The sequence below is a fragment of the Squalius cephalus genome, assembly GCF_949319135.1.
Source record: "Squalius cephalus genome assembly, chromosome: 15".
In the NCBI taxonomy this organism is placed as follows: domain Eukaryota; kingdom Metazoa; phylum Chordata; class Actinopteri; order Cypriniformes; family Leuciscidae; genus Squalius; species Squalius cephalus.
This window is the reverse complement of record NC_137136.1, coordinates 26,278,927-26,304,943: the sequence shown is the minus strand read 5'-3', so window position 1 is coordinate 26,304,943 and position 26,017 is coordinate 26,278,927. Positions and strand designations below refer to the sequence as shown.

The 26,017-nt window shown below is 36.1% G+C and overlaps 1 protein-coding gene across 6 annotated transcripts in view; it reads left to right on the top strand.

Annotated features, from left to right (window-relative positions):
• Window positions 1–26,017, top strand: part of triob (trio Rho guanine nucleotide exchange factor b) — a 147,573-nt gene that overhangs the window by 102,664 nt on the left and 18,892 nt on the right. For 4 of the 6 annotated variants that reach the window (XR_013823808.1, XR_013823809.1, XM_079895937.1 and 1 more), the window contains exons 19-37: window positions 458–607; window positions 713–827; window positions 994–1,109; window positions 3,682–3,804; window positions 4,618–4,812; window positions 4,963–5,078; window positions 5,332–5,398; window positions 7,170–7,279; window positions 7,375–7,444; window positions 8,341–8,430; window positions 9,035–9,127; window positions 9,911–10,022; window positions 10,147–10,337; window positions 10,830–10,931; window positions 11,779–11,918; window positions 12,118–12,220; window positions 14,948–15,191; window positions 24,075–24,358; window positions 25,318–25,488. Coding sequence is in view for 4 of the 6 variants with exons in the window: in XM_079895937.1 (XP_079752063.1) it covers window positions 458–607; window positions 713–827; window positions 994–1,109; window positions 3,682–3,804; window positions 4,618–4,812; window positions 4,963–5,078; window positions 5,332–5,398; window positions 7,170–7,279; window positions 7,375–7,444; window positions 8,341–8,430; window positions 9,035–9,127; window positions 9,911–10,022; window positions 10,147–10,337; window positions 10,830–10,931; window positions 11,779–11,918; window positions 12,118–12,220; window positions 14,948–15,191; window positions 24,075–24,358; window positions 25,318–25,488 (2,592 nt within the window). In the remaining 2 variants the exon portion in view is untranslated. The remainder of the gene's footprint in view (window positions 1–457; window positions 608–712; window positions 828–993; window positions 1,110–3,681; window positions 3,805–4,617; window positions 4,813–4,962; window positions 5,079–5,331; window positions 5,399–7,169; window positions 7,280–7,374; window positions 7,445–8,340; window positions 8,431–9,034; window positions 9,128–9,910; window positions 10,023–10,146; window positions 10,338–10,829; window positions 10,932–11,778; window positions 11,919–12,117; window positions 12,221–14,947; window positions 15,192–24,074; window positions 24,359–25,317; window positions 25,489–26,017) is intronic. The other 2 variants (XM_079895938.1, XM_079895936.1) reach the window with 1 other exon arrangement.

Here is a 26,017-nt window from a genome sequence, read left to right as displayed (position 1 = left end):
ATATATATATATATATATATATATACTTTCATAGAATTTAGTTTTTTACTTGTAGTGAAGTAATATAAAGGTACAGTAAATCATGTAAATTACATACAAATTTTACATTGTGAAATACTTTCATAATTATGCAATTAAATTATAATATTAAGACATACTGTTATAATTATGACGTTTAATCTGAATTTATAAATTTAAAATTCATAATTATGATATAAATCAAAATTATGTTATAATTATAAGATAAAAAGTCAAAATTATGACAAAGTTTGTTTTTATTTCATAAGTATGATTTAGTAATGTATAATTTCCACTTTTTATCTCATAATGTTTGTTTATGTCATAATCATGATTTGCCAAATCAAATTCTTTTTTTCTTATGTGGCGGAAATGTGATTTTGTATTTAAATATCCGAATAATACTGTCTATTTTTACCTACATGTGTGTGTTCTACAGGTGTGTAGTGTGCTGGAAAGTTTGGAGCAAGAATACAAACGAGAGGAAGACTGGTGTGGAGGGACTGATAAACTGGGACCAAACTCGGAGTCTGATCACGTGACTCCCATGATCAGTAAACACCTGGAGCAGAAAGAGGCCTTTCTCAAGGTACCGGGCGCATACACACATGCACTCATGTTCTCAAGCAGTGTTCTGATCAAACTTTTTGTGCGAATTTACTCATAACTGACTTTTTTTTCCCTCTCTCTGAAGGCATGCACACTAGCCCGACGCAACGCTGATGTCTTCCTCAAGTACTTGCACAGAAACAGCGTGAACATGCCGGGAATGCTCGCACATGTCAAAGCCCCTGAACAACAAGTCAAGAGTAAGACTACATCCTCGTTTTGTGATTGGTTTAAAGGGCCAAATGTTAAGCCACAATTAGGACTGAAGTGAACCATTATTTGCTTTTTGATTAGCATGATTTTATTGTCATGAATCCAGGGTTCAGGTATGTTCTGTGTTTCTGATTCTGTCCTTGTGTCCTTCAGACATCCTAAATGAGTTGCTGCAGCGGGAGAACCGGGTTCTGCACTTCTGGACCATGAGGAAGAGGAGGCTTGACCAGTGTCAGCAGTATGTGGTGTTTGAACGCAGCACCAAACAGGTCAGTACCAGTCTAATCTAGAAGAGTCTGTCTTTTAGCTCAGCATATGTCTGGTCCAAACTGTGGTCAAGTACCACAACACCCACCAACTCAGACAGAGAGGGCCGGTTTGTGAGGAGGTGCATCTAATGCCGAGCTCAGACCAAACGACATTTCAGATTATGTGATTTTGACAATTCTTGTGTCGTGGACAAGACTACACGTTGCTTTCAACCAATCATCGTGTGCTGTCTTTAACAACGTGCCTGATGTCATTGAGAAGTAGAACTAGTGACTGACTTCCAGAAATAAGAGCGTAAACAAACAATGGCTACCGATGCGGCGTGTTTTCTACTGGCTGTCTTGTTACCAGTAAAGCTCAAAATTAGAAAGAAGGTGGACACATTCCTGGAATGCATGGAGAGGACTGTATAATCCTCCACCAGGAGAACTTTAGGTAATATATTCATGAATCTTGCCTCCATTGCATAATAGCACCAATACCATTGTTTCTCTCTTTCGTTTCGCCATGTTTGAAGCTGTATATGGAAGTGCTTCTGTGCTCCTATTGGTCAATGTCACATCTTGTTCTTTTTTGTTGTTGTAGTAAGGTACTATGTCTGTTGTTATGTCCTGAAATGTCGGCGTCAGTTGTCATCCACTATCACACACACTATACAAGATAAAACGATCGATTGTTGCGTCCTGATGTCCACGACACACTATGTCAAACGGATTGTGCCAAAATCGGCTGATATCGTGTAGTCTAAACCCGGCATGAGTTTGAAGACAGTGTGTGCCTGTCAATGTCACAACACTCTCTTGCTTGTACAGATATAAAGAAAAATAAAGTGAAAAATGCAATTTCTGATTTCTGTATAAGTATTGCTTTACAGTAAATAAAGAAGAACAAATGAAAAGAAAAAGAAAGATTTCCTTACAAAGGCTTATGCTAACCATTCATTTGGGCAACTAATCAAAATTAAGATCTATTAATAGTAAGGTACTGTTGTCATGCCGTCCCAAAAACAGGGGAAAAGGAAAAAGGAATAGTTTACAGGATATTTACTGTATTATTATAAAAAAATATATTGTTTTATCAAAATTATGACTTAGTATCTCATTATTTTGACTTTATCTCATGAATTTTTATGTCGTAACATCGACTTACGTCAATTATGTCCATTTTGACTTTTTATCAAATTTTTTATACATATATTTTGTTGTTATCATTTTTAGTAGTAGTTATTAGTGTTCCCTTTTCAAAAGCTACATTACAATTGCAATATTTTACAATATATATTTGACAATCCCAGTCCATAAAAGTGACAGACAATGATCATTTGTAGCATAACCTCTGCTTGGCAGGTACTTAAACAGATTTCTTCAAGAAAAAAAAAAATAAACTCTTACATACATAGACGGATGTAATCCACCCACATACCATTAATGATAGTGTTGCATTTAAGTTCTTCTGAAAGTAAAATGGTCTGACATACTGGGAAAGCATGGTGCTAGACACCAAGGTCATGGGTTCAATTCCCAGGAACCAGACCTTATGATGTTTATTTTTAATGCACCATACATTGTGTTAGTGTCTGCAACATGCTTAAATGTATTAGTATTATTTATTTTTTTTAATTAAATGTCTCAAACCCATGCACCCTGACTTCAGAATCTTGCACAAATTCAGCCAAACAAAGTAGAGCTTGTAATTCTGAAAAGCTTTTATGCATCATAAATGTAATCTGAGGCTGACACTAGCATTCCACAGACATAAATTAATTCTCAAGAAATTCAGTTCAACCGTCTATTCGAGATCAAATTATTTTATGTCATACAGAATTGACTAGAAGCTGCCGCAGACCACAACAAGTATTTCTGGAGTCTCAAATAACAGAAGCACGTCAGGTCAAGTGTTCAGTGGTTTGCGTGACTGACTGCTATATAAATTTGACAGTAGTCAACTGTCATGTATCACAACCTTCAAAAACTTTCTGTCTAGAAAATAACTAAAATGGTATCAAGTTGCATAATTACAGTGTAGGGTTTCTGGAAGTCTGTGGTACTGGATGGAGTTTCTCTCTTCGTTTCACATTTAAGCATTAAGGAAGGACTTTAGTTTGACCACACAGTTTTCTGCTGTAGTAGTCGTTTTTCTATGAATATTAGTATTACTTTGAGGTTGCACACAATGCAACCCAAACAATCAAACCTATTCTGAAATTGGTTACTTTTAAAAATATGTTTCAAAATGAGCAAGAGCACTTTTAAAGATCTCACTCCCTCTTGTGGACAAATGGGAGTATAACATACACACATGCACGGGTCTATACACTGGCTTATTTAGATATCCGTGTCCGTCCGGACTTCCCTTTGACATCTATTGTTAATAAAAGCTAATTATAAGTTCTATGAACTAAACCTAACCCTGAAATACAACTTGAAGACAACTTGTTTTGTCCCTTTGCTGGTATTCTTTTGAAGCCATTTTCAAAAACTGCTCCCACAAGGTTAGAAAAACACTGTTGCACAAACACACATGCACATATTCACATCTTGTTTGACTTGTCATTTTGACTCTTTTCTGTAGGCTTTGGAGTGGATTCATGATACAGGAGAGTTTTACCTATCCACACACACCTCTACAGGCTCCACTATACACCACACACAGGAACTGCTGAAAGAACATGAGGAATTCCAGATTACAGCCAAGGTATGTCAATATACAATGTACAGCCAATATTTAAGATAAGATGGTGTATTATTGTTGGGATCGTTGTGGTTTGCTATTGGTCGATCTCATGTGAGTGGCAGGTCGTCCCGCACTCGTGCAAGTAAACGTCATCAGAGAAAAGAAGAGATGTCGCTGCCAGAGGGAGGGGAAGCTATTTTGATTAAAGATTAAGAGGGTAATGGATAAATCATTATAATAAATATTGCAATTACAATAAAAACTTTAGATAATACAGGTGAGTAAAAGATGACAACATTTTCATTTTGGGTGAACTATTCCTACAACTTCATCCAAAGTTCATCCTACAACTGATTCTTAGCATGTTACAGGTTTATCAACCCACAATACACCTCCCATGTTTACACTCTGATTGGGGGCATTTCATTTAATATTCAACAATATTATTGATCTGCCTGCATTGACACCATTATATGAGAACTGAACTGAGTTGAACGATGACATCACGGTTTTCTCCAGAGCGGCTATATATATATATATATATATATATATATATATATATATATATATATATACATAAATGAACTAAATGAATAACTTTTTAGCTGGACTGTGACACTATTTTCTTCTGGAAAGAAACTTTGTTGCATTATTTTCCTATTATCTCTGTAAAGCTGCTTTGAAACAATCTGTATTGTAAAAAGCGCTATATAAATAAAGGTGACTTGACTTGATCTGTGGAATCACTGCAGGTCTCTCTCTCTCTCTCTCTCTCTCTCTCTCTCTCTCTCTCTCTCTCTCTCTCTCTCTCTCTCTCGCTCTCTCTCTCTTCAGCAAACCAAAGAGCGGGTAAAGTTGTTGATCCAGCTGGCTGATGGTTTTTGTGAGAAAGGCCACGCCCATGCGAGCGAGATTCAGAAATGGGTCGCCTCGGTGGACAAACGCTACCGTGACTTTTCCCTTCGCATGGACAAGTACCGTTCCTGCCTGGAGAAAGCTCTCGGCCTGTCCACTGACTCCAACAAAGCGGTGAGAGGGCTGTGAGAGTGAGTGTGTTGATGTGGCCTGCATGGCTGGAGTGTGGATGAACAATATCTTTGCTGTAAGAGTCATTAACCATGTTAATCTATGAAAGAACGGTGATTTCTGACCATTAAAACATTTCTTTCGGGGTTTCAGAGTAAAGATCTGCAGTTGGACATCATCCCAGCCAGTGCTCCTGGTGCAGAGGTCAAACTCAGAGACGTCAACCATGAACTCAATGAAGAGAAACGCAAATCAGCCCGGAGAAAAGAGTACGTCTTTTAAACCTGATTAAATGATAACAAGCCAACGGCAGGAAGTGCTAAAAGAGAACGCTTCATTTGAAGAAAGTCCAACTTTAATTATTTTGTTTTGTGAGGAAACACCCTTGAATATTCATACTAAAATAAACAACTACATGTTTTCATTTTTGAGGGTTTTATACCAGATTGAAACCCCTCCCAGATGCATTGTGCTTTCAAACAAATGTTGATAATAGGTCTCTGTTGCATTGCCCTCTTTCAGGTTTATAATGGCGGAGCTCATTCAGACCGAGAAGACATATGTGAGAGACCTGCGGGAGTGTATGGATGTAAGTGTTTTTGTCACGATCTGCTCCTTACGGACCGACATTTCGAGGGTGTGGTACACCAATGTCCACTTTGGACAGATCACAAAAGCCATGTGCTATAAATGTATTCACTGCAGTTCAGCCCAAAAACAATCCAGTTTCTCCAAGAATAGCTACTGTTTGATCTCACAAAAAGATTGAGTGTCATTAAAACACTGACCATGTTTATATGCATCATTTTTAATCCAAATGGGAATATTCATGCCCTTTGGAATAGACATGTAATCATATTCCTGAAAATAATACATGTGCATTGTTTTTCCTCTATTATTTTCTGGGAAAGACTGTCAGTGATTCATTTGTTATGATGCATTTTAGTAATTGTGCACAGTAATTTAATCAGCTCATTTACTCTCATTCACGTCTAGGACAGCAACATGCAAAAGCAAAAACTGAAGTTCATCTTCAAGGGTGCTTTAACCCATCTGTATATTGATTTATGTATATTGTATGTTCCTTTCATTTCTTCTTGTTCTATTGTAGCACCCAGAATTACTTTTATTACGTTAATATTCAGTTACTGTGTATGTTTTGGATAATGTTGTGTTTATGACCCAGAATTCTGATTAATACAGGTATATGTCACAAGTGACTTGACAAACAGTCATTTTAAATTACCCCCCCCCCCCCCACCCCAAAAAAAAAGATTTTGACATTAATTACTCACCCTCATGTTGTCTGAGAGCTGTCTCATCATCTGAGAGCTTTCTGTCCCTCCATTGACAGCCTATGCAACTACAACTTTCAAACCCTAGAAAGACAAAGAAATCATAAAAGTAATCCATGTGACTTCAGTGGTTTAACCTCAATTTTATGAAGCAACGTGTGCGTTCACGAGAACGCTTTCATGAAAGCTCCATGATGCATGCGTGAACAAAGCACTCGTGTCGCTTCATAAAACTGAGGTTAAACCACTTGGGTCACATGGATTACTTTAATGATGTCTTTACTACCTTTCTAGTGCTTAAAAGTGGCAGTTGCTTAGGCAGTCAATGAAGCTCTCAGATTTCATTAAAAAGATTAATTTGTGTTCCGGGGGTTTAGAACGACATGAGGGTGAGTAATTAATGACAAAATATTTGGGTGAACTAACCCTATAAAATAAATTGCAAAACTGTAAAAACATGCTCAAAATTGACATTTTTTAATTTCTTAATAAATGGCCTGTTTTTTTTTTTTTTGGGGGGGAAGCATTATTTTGAAGACAATATTTTGCCTTTGGCTTGCTCAGTTGGGGATATTTAATTTTATTAATCAATCAACAATACTATTGATCAGCATTACCAAACGTGGACGTTTTCCACTAGAAACAAACATTGATGTATTATTTTAATTTAATACTGTGAAGCTGCTTTGATACAATCTGTATTGTGAAAAGCGCTATATAAATAAACTTGACTTGACTTGACTTGACTTGACAATAGCACAATCAATGTTGTTTCCATAATAATTTTCATCAAATTAAAGTCAATTTGATGACAATTATTATACTGGGAGAATGTTCTCCACTTCAGAAATTACTTTTATTTTCTGTTGACATAATTAAAGCTGTGCAGGTAAAAAAAAAAAAGTATTATTAATATCAGAGCCAACTATTCCTATAAAGAAAAGTCCATATTTCCATATTTTCCATTTCAGAACTATGTAAACTGAATTATGGAAGGTGTCTTTTGATAGCATTAGTTTACCACATTGTTGGAAAGAATTCTAAATGTGTATGTGTGTGTTTCAGACTTATCTGTGGGAGATGAGCAGTGGTGTGGAAGAAATTCCCCCAGGGATTGTCAACAAAGAGCACATCATCTTCGGCAACATGCAAGACCTATTAGAGTTCCATCACAAGTCAGTGAACCTAATGAACTGCAGTTCTCAGAATTATTGAATTGTATCTTTCTTTACTTACCATTTCCCTATGCCCTTCTTTGTCCTTTCCTCAGCATTTTCCTTAAAGAATTGGAAAAATATGAGCAGCTTCCAGAGGATGTGGGTCACTGTTTCGTCACATGGGTGAGTGTTTCAGTGTGCTAGAGATAATCTGATAACATTATGTTGACATTAAATCAGATTATTAGAACACATATCTGGGTTGCACTGTATTATACAGCGCATACAATTACAGTTTACATAAAAATAATAATTACTGTGTAATATACAGTACAGTAAGGCAACTTTTTGGACTTAAAATTGGTTAAGTTTTGGTTTAGTGTTCAGGGTTAGTACCTAGTTATTATACTAAGTACATACTACATTCACTACCTTTGAAAAGATTAGGGTCAGTAGATTGCTTTTAAAGAAATTAATACTTTCATTTAGAAAGGATGCATTACATTGTAGTAAACACTTTTTGCTTGAGCACCAAATCAGCATATTTGAATGATTTCTGAAGGATCACGTGACACTGAAAGCTGGAGTAATGATACTGGAAATCAGCTTTGCCCTTTGCCATCACAGGAATTATATATATTAATATATATTAAGTGTATTTGCTTAAATAAATGCAAATATGAAATTATTAAATACAAATCTTGCTGATATTTAAACTCACTCAGTACTGTAAAACAAAGTGCTACCCATATCTGTAACTGTTAAAAGCTGTTCATGGACTATTGTAACTGTAACTGATTGTAACTGATTCCCTTATTGGTACAGTGGTACAGCAATTATTGATCACATTTTTGAAACTATCACAGCTAATTGTTTCACACAAATATTTATTTCACTAATCTCTTGAAGTGTCTCTTGAATCAGCATTTATTTAAAAGGTTCTGATAATAGTTATCATTTTAAAAGAGACTCCACTTATTATAAATGGAAAAAAATACAACATATTTGGGTTCAATATGTTTTAAAAAATGGTGTTTTATATGTTTAAATGATTAGCTGTTGTTTTTTGTTTTTTTCAGGCGGATAAGTTTCAGATGTACGTGAATTACTGTAAGAACAAGCCTGACTCCACTCAGCTGATTCTGGAACACGCAGGGGCCTATTTTGATGTGAGTACTAAGCAAAACTAATCATACAATTCTTTACATAAGCATTATTAAAGGGCATATGATTCTGTGTAAGTATCCCTTTTATACACTTGAATCAAGGAAGTTTGGTTTATTTATTCAGATTATACAACACTTTTTGTGCGTATTTCACAGAGAATGTGGGTGTTTATATGAATATGTATGTGACATTGTGTATTTGCCGTAGTATTAACGTGTGTCTCCATTAATGTGTGTATGTATTTGAGTGTGTGTGTAAGGTTTCTGTGGTCTGTTGAGCAGTTCTGTTCTTGAGCTGGTAGGTGGAGGTCTTAGAGAGAGGGTGCGTGTCCTGTGTGTTTGGGGGAGGGGGTGGGGGGGGTAGTGATGCCTCACTGTTAAACTGTTGCCAGGCGATCAGAACAGACGGACTCTTCTTTCACTCTGATGAATGGTTTTAACCTTGAGCTCTGCTTTTGCAAAATTTCTATCAAGAAGCTATATAAGAATAAAAAGGCTAAAGATAAATGGTTTCATCATGATTGTTTTCCAGCAAGCTTTTAGGATGTGTGTGTGAAAGATGTTTGTCGTTTTAATTAAAAGTCTTTTTGTGTTTGTATGTGTGCAGGAAATCCAACAAAGGCACAGGCTGGCCAATTCCATCTCATCATACCTTATTAAACCGGTTCAGAGGATCACCAAGTATCAGCTGCTGCTAAAGGTGTGTTTCTACTATAATTGAAACAATCTCAGCAAAGATGAAATACAGTTTCTACACAAATAAAGAAAAGAAGTTGAGCACAGACTTAAACCAAACTCTTTATTGTGATGCTCCCCAGCAGACACTCTACTGACTATAAGTAACTTTACAAGTACTTGTCAACTTATTCTAACCCTAACCCTACCAGTCTATTAATACTCTACTAAAACTCTAATGAGAGCTAGTAGACATGTAGGTGCAATGTTATTTATAGTCAATAGAATGTGTTAAAGGGACCGTCAAAATAAAGCGAAACAAAATTTTAACAGATGGAACAAAATAAATTACAAAGTTAATCATATATTACAATTAATCATGTTTTAATCTTATATTGTTTTTCCTTTACTTCATTAATGTGTTAAATATAGAAGTATACAAGCAAAAATAATGCTTGTCCCAAAACACTACTTGCAGACAGACAACTGGCTTGCACACACTCAACCCCACAAGACCATGTTAGTGAACCAGCTTCACCAGGTCCATTTTGCTTTAGAACAGCATGACTATGCTGGTCCACCAGCTAGACCAGCAGTATATCAGCACTAACCAGCCTGGGCCAGCATGGAATTCAACATGGTTTTTCAACAGGGTTTACTTATTCAGTAAATATATTTAAAAAATAAAAGAAAGGGATGTTCCACCGCATGTTAACAACAATGTCTTATTACAAAATCCACATTAAAGCACAAACTCTTCAATGTTTGTCTTCAAATGTACAAGTACAATTGTTATGTTGGTACATAGGAACTATTGACATGCTGTGAGGAAGGTAAAGGAGAAATTAAAGATGGTCTGGAGGTCATGCTCAGTGTGCCCAAGAGAGCGAATGATGCCATGCACCTCAGCATGTTGGATGGTGAGTAACATAAACATACACACACAGCTTGTTAAACCAAACCCAAACCATAATTTGAACCGTATATCATTGTTCAACCACTCTCTCTCATCACTGTCACTTACTCTGCCTTCTGTCCTTTCAGGTTTTGATGAGAACATTGAGTCTCAGGGTGAGTTGATTCTGCAAGAATCATTCCAGGTTTGGGATCCAAAGACTCTGATCCGTAAGGGCAGAGAGCGGCACCTCTTCCTCTTTGAGATGTCCCTCATCTTCAGCAAGGACGTCAAAGACTCCAACGGCAGAAGCAAGTACCTCTACAAGAGCAAGCTTATGGTATGTGTTTTCTTTTAATTTTGCTATCAATTACTTAAAGTCCCCCTGTAGTCAATAATTTTATCCTTTAATAATAATTTATAAAAATTCTTCATGCCTTAAAATAGCTTGAATGTAACTCTATACCCATGCCTCATTTAGTATACGCGGTTCTATGAATATGCAAATTAGACCCGCCTCCACTCACTCACACCAGCTCATAGATCCACTCGTTGATGTGATTGGTTACAAGGTAGTTTGTGACGTCAGAAACACCAGCGATTTCAAACTGTCTTTGGTTCACTGCAGTTTTAAAGAGAAAATACTCAGCAATGGTGTTGACTTTTTTTTTTTTGCACATGGTTTGCCTTAAAGCATATTAAAAACACCACATAGACATATAAACAACATTAAAAGCTGGATATTCACCAGAGGGGGACTTTAACAAAAAATGCTTGCCTGATTACAGATTAAGGATGACCATACTTATTTTTTTTTTTTTGCTCTGCCTAGACCTCAGAACTAGGAGTTACTGAACATGTGGAAGGAGATCCATGTAAATTTGCACTCTGGGTTGGACGGACACCTACCTCAGACAACAAAATTGTCCTAAAGGTATGATTTGCATTCCAAATTGATACTTCATCGAAGATGTTTTCAGTTGTTTCAGCAGAACTATCACTAATTTTTGGCTTCTAATAAATGTTTTCTTTGCTTATCAAGTTTATTTACATCCAAATATTACTAACTTGCTCAGCATATAAGCATGTTTCATTATTGAAAAAGTTGTCCCTTATCTCAAATCAAATGGAACTTTCCAATAGTCTTTGTTATAAAATAAAGAGAATCACTCATCCTAGGGTCCTTGAAATAGATCGGATAATTGGATATGTTTTCAAGTTTTGAATGTTCATGTTCTGTAGATCTGGCTTGAGTCATGCCATTGTATAAAATCATGTTGTTAGACTTTTAAGTACTTTAAGAAATCCCTTATGTAACTTGTGTCTCTGAATGGTTGCCCTTCATCTCTGCAGACATCATTGAATCATGGAATGAATCATGTGTCACTCCATGTGTTCTCACATGTAGATACACACATGGATGCTCTCATGTTCACGCTTTTAGCCTGGTTTACAAATGAAATCACTAAACATTGCTCCCATCTTATTTTACTTGCGTAATCTGACGTATTCCCAAGTGAAATGTAGGATGGATGGGAATTGATTTTATCCTTTGAGAACGAATTGAACCGTGATTGAGTTTTATTGACAGGTGGTTGAAGGCGATGAGTTGAAAAATTAGAGAGATTTGTTATCTAAAACGAAAGAACATTTAGAACGAATTAAAGGGTTTGACGTCATTTCAACTCTGATTTCCTGCTTTGACAATTATAATAGCTATGTATGTCTGTTGTGTAAAGAGAGATTTGTTAATGTTTGGTTGTATGCAATGCACCCCCCAGGCTTCCTGTATTGAAAACAAACAGGATTGGATCAAACATGTACGTGAAGTTATCCAGGAGCGTACCATCCATTTACGGGGGGCACTCAAGGAGCCAATTCACATTCCCAAAGCCACTGCAACCAAACACAAGGGCAAACGGTATGTCAACTAATCACATCAATCCATAGCCTGATAAGAGTATGGAATAAGAATAAGCTCCAGCTGAAGAAACTCATTTTATGCATATCAGTATGTTGTCTTTGACAGTGGCTGTCAAACCAGTGTGGAAAAGCTTTTCTTTGATAAATTGGCACTTTTAACTGATGTCTATTTAACTGATGTCTATCATATTGAATAGCAGGGATGTAGAGGACCTAGACAGTCAGGGTGATGCAAGCAGTCAACCAGACACCATCTCCATCGCCTCCCGCACCTCTCAGAACACACTGGATAGCGACAAGGTGAGTGTGAAAGTCTGTTGACCTTAGTCTAAAAGTGCCATGCTACACCTGCTGTTCAGCTCTGGTGTTTTGGTGGCATGTTTAGACCTGTAGAGTTTTCAGACAAGGAAAATGGTTTTATGTCTGTACTGAATGTTTTAGCCTCACCCTAAAAACAGATCTGATGGGTTTTACCAACTTAAACTTGCTGATGTGGTTCAAAGACCTTTTTTGTTGCATCACATTCAAAGACCATGATAATGAAGCTTATAATCACTTCTAAATCAAGTTCTTATAGGGGTAGTTCACCCAAAAATCAGTCGTTCCATACTAATGAGACTGAAAGCAACCCAAATTTTCACGAAAAAGTTGTAGACATTGTAAAAGTGGGTTTACCATATTTGAGGAGCTCTATGTATGTGGGTTTATCAATGTTTATGTGAATAATACATTAAATGAAATTGTTCGTTATAAAGTGATCATGTGTTGAAGTAGTGCAGGATTTTTGGTTGCTTCTACTTAGAATGGATGGACAAAAATAATAAAAGAATATTAATTGTATAATTAATTGTCTTCAGCTGTGTTCTGAAGATGAATGGAAGTCTTGAGTTTGAAACAGCATGAGGGTGAGTTTACCCTTTTTGGGTAAACTAGCTCTTTAATTCATTTCTGAGTGTTTGTGGAACACTATGTCCATTTTCAAGCTTCATCTTTTGCTGGATGAACATTCTGTTAAAGGTTTTTTATTGCTACATCTTGTTCTGATCCAAAGATTTAAAGAACATAATCTTGTTTTTGTTCTCCTGAATTTATGCTCTTCTTCAGAGATAATACTGAGCTGCTGAAAAATATTATCTATCGAATATTAATGCTAAAAAAAAAACATTCATCTCTGACTGGCAAGGCTATCTTAGACAACAGGCTGCACCACACTGGCTTGTGTACAATAAAAATAGTTCAACATGGCAAAGAATAGTTTATCCCAGGAATTAGATTTTAGTGACAATGGCCACATATGGTTGATTCTTCAAATAGGGCCACTTTCACTACTTGAAATCTTGAAAAATCCTGAAAACTATGTTTCTTATGTTAAAATTATGATGTGAGCTGGTGTGGATTTTTAATTAGGTATTTTGAAAGTTGGATTATTATGTAGATTCTCAAATTATAATCTGTAGTATAATGACACTTACAGTAATAAAGTGTATCATGATCCTTATGTAAACATCTTAGAATGAATTACATTTCTGTAACTATGCATGCAGTTGTGGTAAAAATGACTCCTCAGGCCCATGATAAGCAAATGTGATCTTTTTTTTAATGTTAAATGTGTGGCATGGTGGTAATGCCAGCATTATTGGGGAATGTGTTCGTTTGTCAAGTCATTTATTTCTACAGCTTTAAATTATTAAACAGGAAAATAAGTGCTAATGTTAAAAAATTCATCAATTATGACATGACTTCAAAACAGCTCTACTGACATTATTCAGCTTAAGTTAGATCTATGTTGTTTCAATTCAGTTCAATAGCTGTGCTATTTTTGCAAAGTTTATAAATTATGAAACAAGTCCAATTCAGCTTCTGTATAAGCAGCTCTACAGAAGCCAATAGTTTCATAAATAGTGTTGCATGAATACTAAATGAACTGAAAACATAATTTTCACTTTTTATATAAAAACCTTTTAGGGACCAGAAAATGTCTCCTAATTGAAGAATCAACCATACAAGAAGTTCGAACACAGTGGCGTCCAGTAGTTCCAACATTCCTTTAACCTGATTATCAACAGACGTAATGAAGGTTCCTCAATGGGGAACGTTGCTTTGGTTGCTTTGGATTTAGCAGCACAGACGCTCATCTTCCCACTCACAGTCAGAGCTCTCCTCTCACTCGCCCTCACACATGTGCATGTTTTTGTCACTGATATGTATTGCGAGCCTCCTACAAGAACACACGTTACATGCTGATACTGTCTTGAATCAAAACACACTTGGATGCACCATCTTTATCTCCATTTCCATGTCGGTCTCTTCCCTGTCTCTGTGACACGTAAAGAGTCTCGCTGTCACCAAATTGACTCATGTACCCTGACGACCCCTCACAAAGGCTCACTGTTTTAACCGTCTTAACGCACACAGAGCCCTCTCAGTTCATGGCGAGGTGAAAAGGTGAGGCTCCCAGAAGCGTACGAGTTCCTGCACGTCACTTCTAATAAGCATTAATTTGCCTCCTGCTCCTTTAAATCTTGGCACATTGTGTCCGTCTCTGCCTCCTCTCCCTTCCTCCTGCCAGGCGTCACTCCTTCAGACTGATTCCATCTCCGTGGCAATGCGAGGATGTGTCAGCAGCCTTCAAACGCCTGCCACTTTACCTCACTGGAGTCCTGAATGCTTGAGCTGTAGATGAACTGTAGACCAGGTTCATTTTGATCAGAAAAAAGGAAGGCAAAGTCGTTGCGTCTTCCAGATTGAAGGATATGGCATTGTCGGAGTTAGGGGTTTTCGACTCTAAACGTCATCCTGTGTGATGTTTGAGGCATAGGGACTGACTAGGAGGTGTTGTTTTGGTAGAAACATGGCGTGTAAGGGTTCAGGATCAGTGGCTCACCTTTTGAGCTCATTGGCGATGCCACATTACCAGTGGGTACGTTCGTTCTGACTTTAGACTTGTCTATTTTCTTAGTTAGGTCACTTTTGTTTTCTTTATCAGAGATTTTTTTTTTATTGTGACGCTTATTCTTTCCTCCACAGTTGTCCGGTGGCTCAGAGTTGACGGTGGTCATCCACGATTTCATGGCAAGTAACGGATCGGAGTTGACTGTGCGTAGAGGTCAGACAGTGGAGCTGTTAGAACGGCCCCAGGACAAGCCCGACTGGTGTCTGGTTCGCACCACTGACCGCTCACCTGCCCAGGAGGGCCTGGTTCCCAGTTCCATGCTTTGCATCGCACATTCCCGCAGCAGTATGGAGATGGAGGGAATTTTCAATCATAAAGGTAAGATGGCTTTCCTGTTTTCTGCAGATTGGGTTGGGTTAGATTTGATTTGGACTGTAAATGTGTTTGGCTTTTTTGGATGTTCATGATGGCCAAAGCTTGCTGCCTAAAGGGATGGTATCATTTACTCAACCTCATGTTGTTCCAAACCTGTGTGAGTTTCTTTCTTCTGTTGATCAGAAAAGAAGATATGTTAATGAATCTTGATAAGCAGACATTTGACTGTAGGCTACCGTCAATTGTCTAGTTACCAACGTTCTTCAAAATATCTTCTTTTGTGTTCTGCAGAAAAAAGAAACTCATACAGGTTTGGAACAACATGAGGGTAAGTAATGACAAATTTTTGGGTGAACTATCCCATCATAGTGTGATGCATCTTCAAAGAATTTAACTAGTCACAGCTGTATCATGTCGCACATCTGTTGTTTGAGGACTACTGCACTATTTTTGTTTCATGTCATTTGGCTTTATTTGATGTTTGATTTATTTTGAGCTCCCTCTTACATCATACGTACAGGTTCCCATACGCACATGCACATTCTTCAAAAATGGTACTACTAATTGTTGACAGTCTAAAGTATATATATATATATATGTATTTATATGTTTCAATCTACAGTATATACTTTATATAACATATACTTGTGTACAGGAGCATGATCTATTTCAGTACACGTCATAATCACAAGAATCTTTGCTTCTAACCACAAGTCGAGAGCAGTAGTTCCAACCTCGTAAGTTTGCGAATGTTTGTTGGAACTATGGTTTTTGCAAAACTGAAACATTGAGCTATGCTGGTAACACCGGAACTTGCTTACATGCTGTAGTTGACTTACTTGTTTTTAGGACTTGCTTTTGGGAAACACACACCTGCTTAGATATGGGGTCAGATCAGGATGGCATCAGGATTTATAATGGGGTTTATTTAGGTTTACACTTCACAGAGGCTGCACTACTTGGATTTGTCAGTGTTTTGAATTTGTGGCAACTCTGGGATAGTGTTTGGTGTTCCTCTCCAGTCATGGGAACAGCTTCTGTGTAAATGCTTGAGAGATTACTTGAAGACACATCAGCACACGCATCCAGCTGGTCTTTTGTGTAAGAGTTGTTAGGTAATCACCTTTGACTCGATAGGAATCTCAGTTTTGTTTTACCAATCTGCTTGGTAGAATGAAAGGATACATAGATTTAAAAAAAATCTAATTTACCTTATGGATTAATTGTATATTGGTGATTTATACAAAATTGCATTTTAAATCATAATGCATACAGATTTCTATCTGTGTGCAAGATTAACATTTAAATATAACGAACCACAATTACATCTGATTATCCTAATGTAGGTGCTAGATATTGTGTGTTTTCCCTCAGGAGAGATGGATCAAAGCTGTACAGGTGTGTGAGTGTCTGCTCTCGATTCACCCCGAACCCAAATAAAATTTTAATTGCAGTCCAGCTTTCCACTTTCTTATTAGGGCTGAAGTGTGTTGTGCTTCCAGTAACCATGGTGATGGGTTGTGTGTGTCAGGTGATGAACAGGGTTGCCAGGCCGAAGGATTTCCCTGCTATGACCGTATCCATGTACACAAGACAGTTAATGTGATCTTGTGATTTTGATCATGCCTTTAAAAGCAGCCATTTTGTAAATAATAATACATGGACTACCTTTCAAAAGTTGTTTTTTTAAAGAAACTAATACTTTAATTCAGCAAGGACACATTAATTTGATCAAAAGTGACAGTAAGGGCATTTATAATAATACAAAAAAAATACATTTCAAATAAATGCTGTTTCTGTTTCTAAATAAATCTTTCTTTTCATCAAAGAATCATGATGTATCATAGATTCCACAAAAAGATTAGCAGCACAACTGCTTTAAACATTGATAATAAGAAGAATTTTTGGGGGCACCAATTCAGCATGATTTCTGTAGGATCATGTGACACTGAAAACTGGCTGCTGAAAATTTTAAACAATTAAAATGTTTAAATATATCAAAATAGAAAAAACAATTATTTTAAATTTTAATAATATTTCACAACATTACAATTTGAAATAAAGTTCAATTCTATTCAAATTTATTTGTATAGCGCTTTTCACAATACACATTGTTTCAAAGCAGCTTTACAGAAAGTGCATTTCAGAAATATACATAGAAAAATAAAGTTAGTTAATCATGTATTAGTTAAGGGCATAACATCGCTGGCGTTGAGTCATCTCTTCACAGGCGTCGAATCGTCTCTTCACAGGCGTTGAGTCGTCTCTTCACTAGTGTCCCGAGATAACAACAGAAAAGCAGATGGGATATAATTAGCATAGCTGCTGTTCATAATATTAATGCATTTGATCCGATTTAACTGTAGTATAAAAGGTAATCATTATGTGAATGCTTGGCTAAAGAGATGCGTCTTTAATCTAGTTTTAAACTGGGACAGCGAGTCTGAGCCTCGAACAATATCAAGTTTATAATATAAAGTTTATACAATATAAAGTTTTGCATATGAAAACATTTATGATGAGTCGGCAGCGATCTTATTGTTAATTGGTATTTAAGGATTTAAGGATTCAGCTATAGTAAGTACATCAGCTGCAGTTTGTAAGTTCATCATGATCAAAGACATGTAAAATGAAATTCATGGTGGTTAGTCACTGCTTTTGAAAACTCTGAATGGAAAATGATTTGTGACAAAGAAAACGACTACAAAGGAAGAGCATGTGGTAAAACTAAGAGGGTCACCAGGCACAGATTTTTGAGGTCACCCACACAAGGATGACTGGACTGCATCTGAGAGAAGATCATTAGTGTGTGCAGGGTGTGGTGTTCAGTTTGGAGAATTCTGGGAAGTTACTGAAACTGACTTATTTTTAACTCTTGATGTAGTTAGATGCTGCTTCTATCTATCTATCTATGACCAACAATGAATGTCAAGGAGATAGCTAATGAAAAGCTTTAACGTATTATAACTGTCATATTGGAACTAATAAGTTAGATGCACTTCATTTCTATTTTTGTAACTACATTATAAGTCTCATACCTGTGTCATCTTTTAAGTCCATTTTTATGACATCATTACAAGTAGGCAAGTACCTTTTCTTTTGAAGAGGTCATGGGAAATGTCAAACAGCCGGTTGGTTCTCTTACAGCAAGGACAATTAGTATTTATAGAATGCGAAATAGGAACCGTCATAACTCATGATGACCAGTGTGTTCTACCTCTTCAAATTGCTGCCCTGACTATTTCGTTAGCCGAAATGTTCAAGGTATATTTTAAGACAGCCGGTGTGATGCAACGTGTCCAGAGGGGCTAAAAAAATGCAACTTTTATAATATGAGACCAGAGCAGAATCCTCAGCAGAATTTTGATTAGTTCTGGCATAAGCAGTTACGGATCTCTCTGTGTGTGTGTGTGTGTATGTGTGTTTGTGTATGCCAAAGGAAGCAGTTTGACTGGCCACAGACCAGCTACTGTTAAGCAGCCAAAGACGCTTAAACAGGGAGATCTTTGTAGCCGCCCGCTCCGGTGCAGCCTGTAAGAGTGGCAGACATTTGTGTAGGTGATATAGAGGCAGTTGTTTGTGTAGTTGACTTCATTTTCATGCTGTGACCTGATATTGTCAGCCATACTGTATGCTTTCAAACTGTCATTTACTTCTGGGATGTATTATTACTGTGCTCCCAATAAAAAATGCTTAAAATGTTCGAACAGGTCAACACTTGACTGATTTTGTTGTTTTGCAGAATGCCATCATCCACTTGACATTTCAGGAATCCTCACATAAAATACTCTAAAATAGCTGCAAGCATTATTATCAAAAGGTTTTTTGTTGAGATTTTATTGAGTGAATATCACAAAATTAAGAGTCATATATCAAAAGTCAGAGTCATATATACTTTATATATATGAAACTTTTTTCTGTCTTTTTGTAACTACATTATGATCGAAAATGAGTAAAAAAAAAGCTGAAAGAGTCGTATTTTGAGAAGGCTTGAAAGGCTGACTCTTTTGGGATCACGTCTTTCATATTAAAGGATTGCAGGTTACACCTCTTTCCTCTCTTTGAGTCTTCTCATCCGGTTTTCCCTTCCTCCCTCTCTCTCATTCTGAGCATAACTTAGTCACAGCTGTGCATGGAACACCAAACCTCCCTCTTTCTCCATCCCCCTTCCTCTCTCCCTCTCTCTCTCTCTCTCTCTCTCTCCCTCCCTTTCTTTCATAGTCCATCACTCTCTTCTCAGCATTATGTGGTAAAAATCCTTTCAGTTTAGAGGAGTTAGTGTAGGTGTCCTCCTCTGTTCAGATCACCTCTTGCGTATGGCACATGGAATACACTCATTTTTATCAGTCAGGTCACTCTGTCACATGGGTTCAGCTTCAGGACGCTCAGAGAACTGCAAGTATTGGCTGCTGGATTTGGGTACGTTCCTCACAGGACAACAACGCTGTCAGAACTGAATGCAGTCATCGTAACACAGCTTAATATAATGCAGCTTGTTTATTCAAGAAGTTATTGAAGAACTTATTTAATAAGTTAAGCGTAGGGTATGTTGATATGCACGTTTATTTTAAGGATCACAATAGGTGATTGGTACAGAAACTACATGAAGAAATAGTCCTTTTTATTTTTGTCTGTTTTATTAAATTCAAATTAGATGTGATTTAAAGTGAATTTATTGGTCAATAATGTATTACTCAGCATCTGATAAGGACAAAGCTTGGTCGTTGATTTATTTAGCTGGACTTTCTCTGTTATAGAAGTCTTCTATAGATGTTCCTGTGTCTATAGAATGTTCTTCATATTAATTCACATTAGTTAATTAATTCACATATTCTTCTTCTTAGTTTGGTGACAATGTCACTTCAGTGGAAATTGTACACTGTTGATTTAGAGGGTCCGATCAGCTTTTAAAAGTTGTCCTTTTTGTCTGAATTTTTTGTCTGCTTTTATGTTTGCAGATCCAAAGTAAATAGGTCAATGACATGGCAGTACTTTTTTTGCATTAAAATTCAATAAATGAATGGTGGGAAAACTCTTCTATGATGTTTTTATTTTTTGACATGAAATTAATTTTGACATTTTTGGAGGCATAATTTCAAAAATATCAAAAAGTGATCAAACTGTCCTGTTTTCATAATGAGGAAAGTTATTATTAAATTATTAAAAGAATGACATTCTCAAAAAGAAAAATTATTGAGTAGTTTATCATAAAATTATTATTATTTGAAAAATCTAAGTCATGGTTTGACTATGCAGGTAAAAGAACTTAGTGTCAACAACAATAAGACTTTTTATTTGACCTTTTTATGACTGAATAATTCATGATTTTTGTCAAATTAAATGAACTCTTACTTCGGGTGTTTATCAGGATAATTGCCACGATGTATATGCTCAAATGTATTCAATGGGTTATTACTTTTTATTTAATGATTGCATTCAAAATTGAACTTTTCATGAAAATAGTATAGACGTTTTTGTTTCTTTTTTAAACCATATGAAACCAACATGGTTTCAATAATGATTTTAAACCAGATTTTTCCTTCTTTTATTTTTTATTTTTTATCCTGGACACTGTCATTTGTCATTGGCCCGAATATCATAGGAATAGAAATTCATGACGGTGCTTATATTTAGCTTTTGTTTATAAGCTGTTTGATTTAGATGTTACAGTATGTTGGTGTTTACATGTTTTATTAAAGGGATATACAGTATAATGAAAATTGCTCTGCTTGAACAGTTCACCCAAAAATGAAAATTGTGTCATCATTTATACACCAACAAGTTGTTCCAAACCTGTATGAATTTCTTTCTTCTACTAAACATAAAAAAGAATATGGGTACCAAACAGTTGATCATTTTGTGTGTGTGTTCAGCAGAAGAAAGACATTCATACAGGTTTGGAACAACTTGAGGGTGAGTAAATGATGACAGAATTGTCATTATCTATCCCTTTAATAAAGATTGTCAGGCATATGCAGCAAAACATTGTGGAACCTGTGCATGTGTTTTTGAGTGAGCCTTTTTTATTTATCCGGACACAAGAGGCTCTCAGAGAAACAGACTAGATCTTTCTAAATATTACCCATCAGTCTATGAAGTGAGAGGCTCAAAGTATGAGAAAGCATCAATCTGTCACACCTCAATCATTCCTAATTAATGAACGTCAGTTGGGACGGAATGCTTCTTTAAAAATAGTTTTCTTTAAGATTTCAGTGTTCAATGTTTATATATGATTTATATTTTTGAATAATGTACAAATCGCTGTAAGGTTCCTATGAGGAGACTGGTTGTGTCCTTTACAGGCGACACAGGGCTCATTTCTGTGGCACTGAAGGCTCGGATTGTTCAGGTGTGAATTTAACGACAAAGTTCAGGAGGAATGAATTTATAACAGAACAGGAAAAAAAAAATCTAGGAACATCATATAGGAAAATTGTATTCAATGATGCTGTTGTCAGGGATATTCAGTCATTTGCTCGTTTAGTTTCATTATCATAGACTTTTAGTTTGCTTCTCATTATTTCCTTTTGTCTTTGTTTCCCGAAATCATTAGTATTGCAATTCATCTGATCGTCACACCTGTTAGTCTTTTAGTTCGTTATCAGTATGTATTTAAGTTCCTCGTTTCTCTGCCTTGATTGACAGTTATTGTTTGTGTATCAAACGCTGTTACGTTACTTGTGGATTATCTGAGTTTGTTTAATTAAATACTTTTATTTTTGAATTAACCTTCATCTGATCTTCCTCTTATTCAGTGTGTGTTAAACTGACTTATTTAAGGTTTAGATCCTGCTGTGAAGATTATAAATTAAGACGGTAGCAAACACGCACTCGCTAAATTGTCCACATCTGTCTGTTACGCAGATATTATCTGTTTTAGATAAACCCGCCCAAAAACCGGTGCAAAAAAAAAAAAACTAACTGTGATTGGTCTCTTTACATGTCAGTCAGACGGTTCTCGTCTAATTGGACAGTTATTGGCCATAAGCTTAGTCACAGCTGTTTATTCAAAACCTTTGTGAATCAGTGAACAAGACATTACAATTAATTGGTTCACAATGATTCATATGCCGACATCAATAGCAATATGATTTCATGGAAGAAGTACTCATTGCTGATATAGAAGTGTTCATCACTCAGAATTGAAAGATTTTGGACTTTGTTTACCGGGTGTGGCTATGTGTGTGTGTATATATAAATACACAAAGTGCGAACTATGACAGAGGGGTCAGACTAGGCTCAGCTATAATATACTGTCCCCAATGAGGGGACAAACTACTGACAGCTGAGATTTCATATATACAACATAGGAGAGTCAAGTTAGGTCGTCTTTATTTATATAGCACTTTATACAATACAGATTGTTTCAAAGCAGATTCACAGCAATAAACAGGAACATAGTAAATTATGCAAATTTCATCAAATGTAAAACTAAAGTGCTAAAAAGCAGCTCTACAAAGTCAGTTCATTGTTGATTCAGGTCAGTAACTGTGTGAAGTTCATCAGTTATGAAACAACTTCAATTCAGCTATAAGCATCTCTACAGAAGGAAATAGTGTCGTTATTCATCCTGAGTCAGTTGGAAGTTATAGACTGCACTTTTATAGTGACAGTCAATAAAAGATTTATTTATCAGCTCTTGATTTTTTCACTCCTCCCCTGAAGACCGTTCATCAGAGGCCTTGAATGTGTTTCTTCTGCACATCAATAGAGTTGAAAAGAATATCTTATGCAAGCTTTATATAAGGATACTCTCTGAGGAGCAGAGCAAGGTCTTTTAAGAGGGTTCTGCAGTCTCAGTTTTGAAGAGGGCTGAAAACAGAAACCCCTCGGAAGTGAAAAGTAGAGCTATGATTTTCATCACCTTGTGGTGAAAAAAAATAAACACTCACACTCTTAGACCTCTCAATAAACCCCAGAATAATTACCAACTGATAAAATATACTTGATATCATTTTAGTTAAGTGTATTAATTATATTTGTTTGTTAGATATCTGTAGTATATAGTTATAGTACAGTAAACTGTGGTACATTAACATTGCAGTAATTCTGTTTTGAGAAATTACTATGTACAGTGGCCCCAAAAATATTTAGACAATTGAAACTACATAAAAACATATTTGAATGTCTTTGTGTTATACAACAAAATAATTGGCATTTATTTAAAATAAATAAATACAGAAAGCACGTTTTTTTCAAGCTGAATTTCACAAAAAGAAAGTTAGGTTTTAAATTCTAAAATAATCTATGATGTAGCCTATTGATAAAAAATTTGGAAACATAACTTTCTTGTTTTGATTTACTTGTTTTTATTTTTATTTTATTTTTGAGATTATATCACTGACTTCTACTAAAATGAATCCTTGCCATGCAAAAATAAGTAGTTAATTTTTCAGAAAAGGCCATCATTTGTTTTGGTGATGCCACTTGATTTAATTATGTCATTTAGAAAAAAGTCACCAAAGTCACAATTAAAATGTAAAAGTGTCCAAAAGTATCCAAAATATTTTTGCCCATTCATACGTGTGCTGCATGTCTGTATCATATGTTTATTTACATGCAGATTATTTTTTAAATTATGTAAACAATTTAAGAGCATACTATTATTATACTAATAATATGTTATACCATGCTGTTGTTGAATTCTTGTTTTTGATAGACATTATAGGTTCATTATTTTATGACTACTCAGCTATAACTTCATGTTAGTTGTGATCAAAGTTTTTTCAGCAGTTTAGTAAAACAAAAACACTGACTAGGCCCAGCAAGACATGTAAACACCACTTCTCTCTCTCTCTCTCTCTCTCTCTCTCTCTCTCTCTCTCTCTCTCTCTCTCTCTCTCTCTCTCTCTCTCTCTCTCTCTCTCTCTCTCTATTTCTTTAAAGACACGCTCTCAGTGTCCAGTAATGAAGGAGGACTTTCGGGCAGTGCCACGCTGCAGCCGGGTCATTTGCAGAGCTCTCCTGGACCCAGACGGCCCGGAAATACTCTGCGCAAGTGGCTGACCAGTCCCGTCAGACGACTCAGCAGTGGCAAAGCAGACGGCCACGTAAAGAAACTCGCACACAAGCACAAGAAGAGTCGAGATGTTCGCAAGAACGCAGACCCCGGCTCACAGAAAGACTCAGATGACAGTGCCGCCACACCACAAGATGAGACCATAGAGGAGGTTGGTGACCAGAAAACCAATAGAACACACAAACCTATTACTTTTGTCAGGTGTATTAGCTTGATGAGCGAATCAGTTAAACAAAAAATCTACATTGAATTGTGTATCAATGTATTATATAATTGTTTGCATGCATTCATGTGTATCATTCGAAAGTTTGGGATCGGCTATTTTTTTTTAAGACATTAATACTTTTATTCAGCAAGGATAAATGAATTAATCAAAAGTTACAGTACATTTGATATTGTTACAAAAATTTCAAATACATTTTTTATATTTTTTTTGTGAAAAAGTATCAGGATTTCCACAAAAAAAACCCATTAAGCAGCACAATCGTTTTCAATTGTGATAATTATAAGAAATGTTAATCAAGCACCAAATCAGCATATTCAAATTATTTTTAAGGGTCATGTGACTGGAGACTGGAGTAATGGCTGCTAAAAAATGTAGCTTTGCCATCACATTTTAAAATACAATAAAATAGTAACTTGTAATGAAATTCCACTGTATTTTTGATCAAATAAATGCAGGCTTTGTAAGCATAAGAGACTTTCAAAAGCATTTAAATCTTATAGACCCCACACTTTTGAATGGTATATTCAATTATCTATACAATTGTTTACTTATGGTTAAAACATTTTCTAGACAAGTAAATGTCTATGGTAGTTTGTTAGTTGCCACTCCTATCCTGGTAAATGCATTTGAAACGTCAATGAAGGCAGAAGTAAATGTAGCATACTGTGTGTTTTTAAGTGTTGCGCTGTATGATTTGTAACTGTCTAAGTGTTATTTATGTCTTGTGGTTTCCAGTGTAGAGCAGTTATAAATACAGTGCAGCGCTTCCCCTTGTGATATTTTGGTATAAAAATGTGCTGCAGCTGCCGAGCTGTTTCATAGCTTAACAATGTTTATCTCTCTTTATTTCTTTCTTTCTGTTTCTCTCTCTTCTGTCCTCACAGAGGATGAGAAATGAGGGCTTGAGCAGTGGCACTCTGTCTAAGTCTTCGTCCTCAGGGATGCAGAGCTGTGGTGAAGAGGAGGGAGAGGAAGGGCCAGACTCGGTTCCCCTGCCACCCCCTATGGCCATCCAACAGCACAGTCTTCTGCATCAGGACTCCCAGGAGGACAAGGTAACTGCTGAAGCATCGCCAAATCAACATGGATGGGTTTTGATATCCATTTTGATTTGATATACATTACTTTTTTGAAACCTGCTATTTTGGACTAAACCAAGTAAATCGTTTTTCATAAAGTCAACATGAAATCTTATTTGGCTCTGTTACATACGTTCTTGGTCTTATCATAATCAGTCCATGTTTAAAAAAAAAATGTGTGTATATATATATATATTTGGTAACACCTTATTTTACAGTGTCCTTGTTACATATGTTATATGTTCTTACCATAGTAGTAACAGTAAATTATGTATAATTACATGTAACTAACCCTAAACCAAATCCTAATCCTACCCTATAGTAAGTACATGTAGTTGCTTAATATTACTCAGTAATTAAATATATAATTACACTGTAACAATGACACCTTAAAATAAAGTGTAACCAAAAATTTCTTGCATCAAAATGAAATGAAAATGAAACTTGCTCCACCGCACCAGATTCAATAGGACATTGCGTTTTGGCTGATGTCACCTAGTGTCAG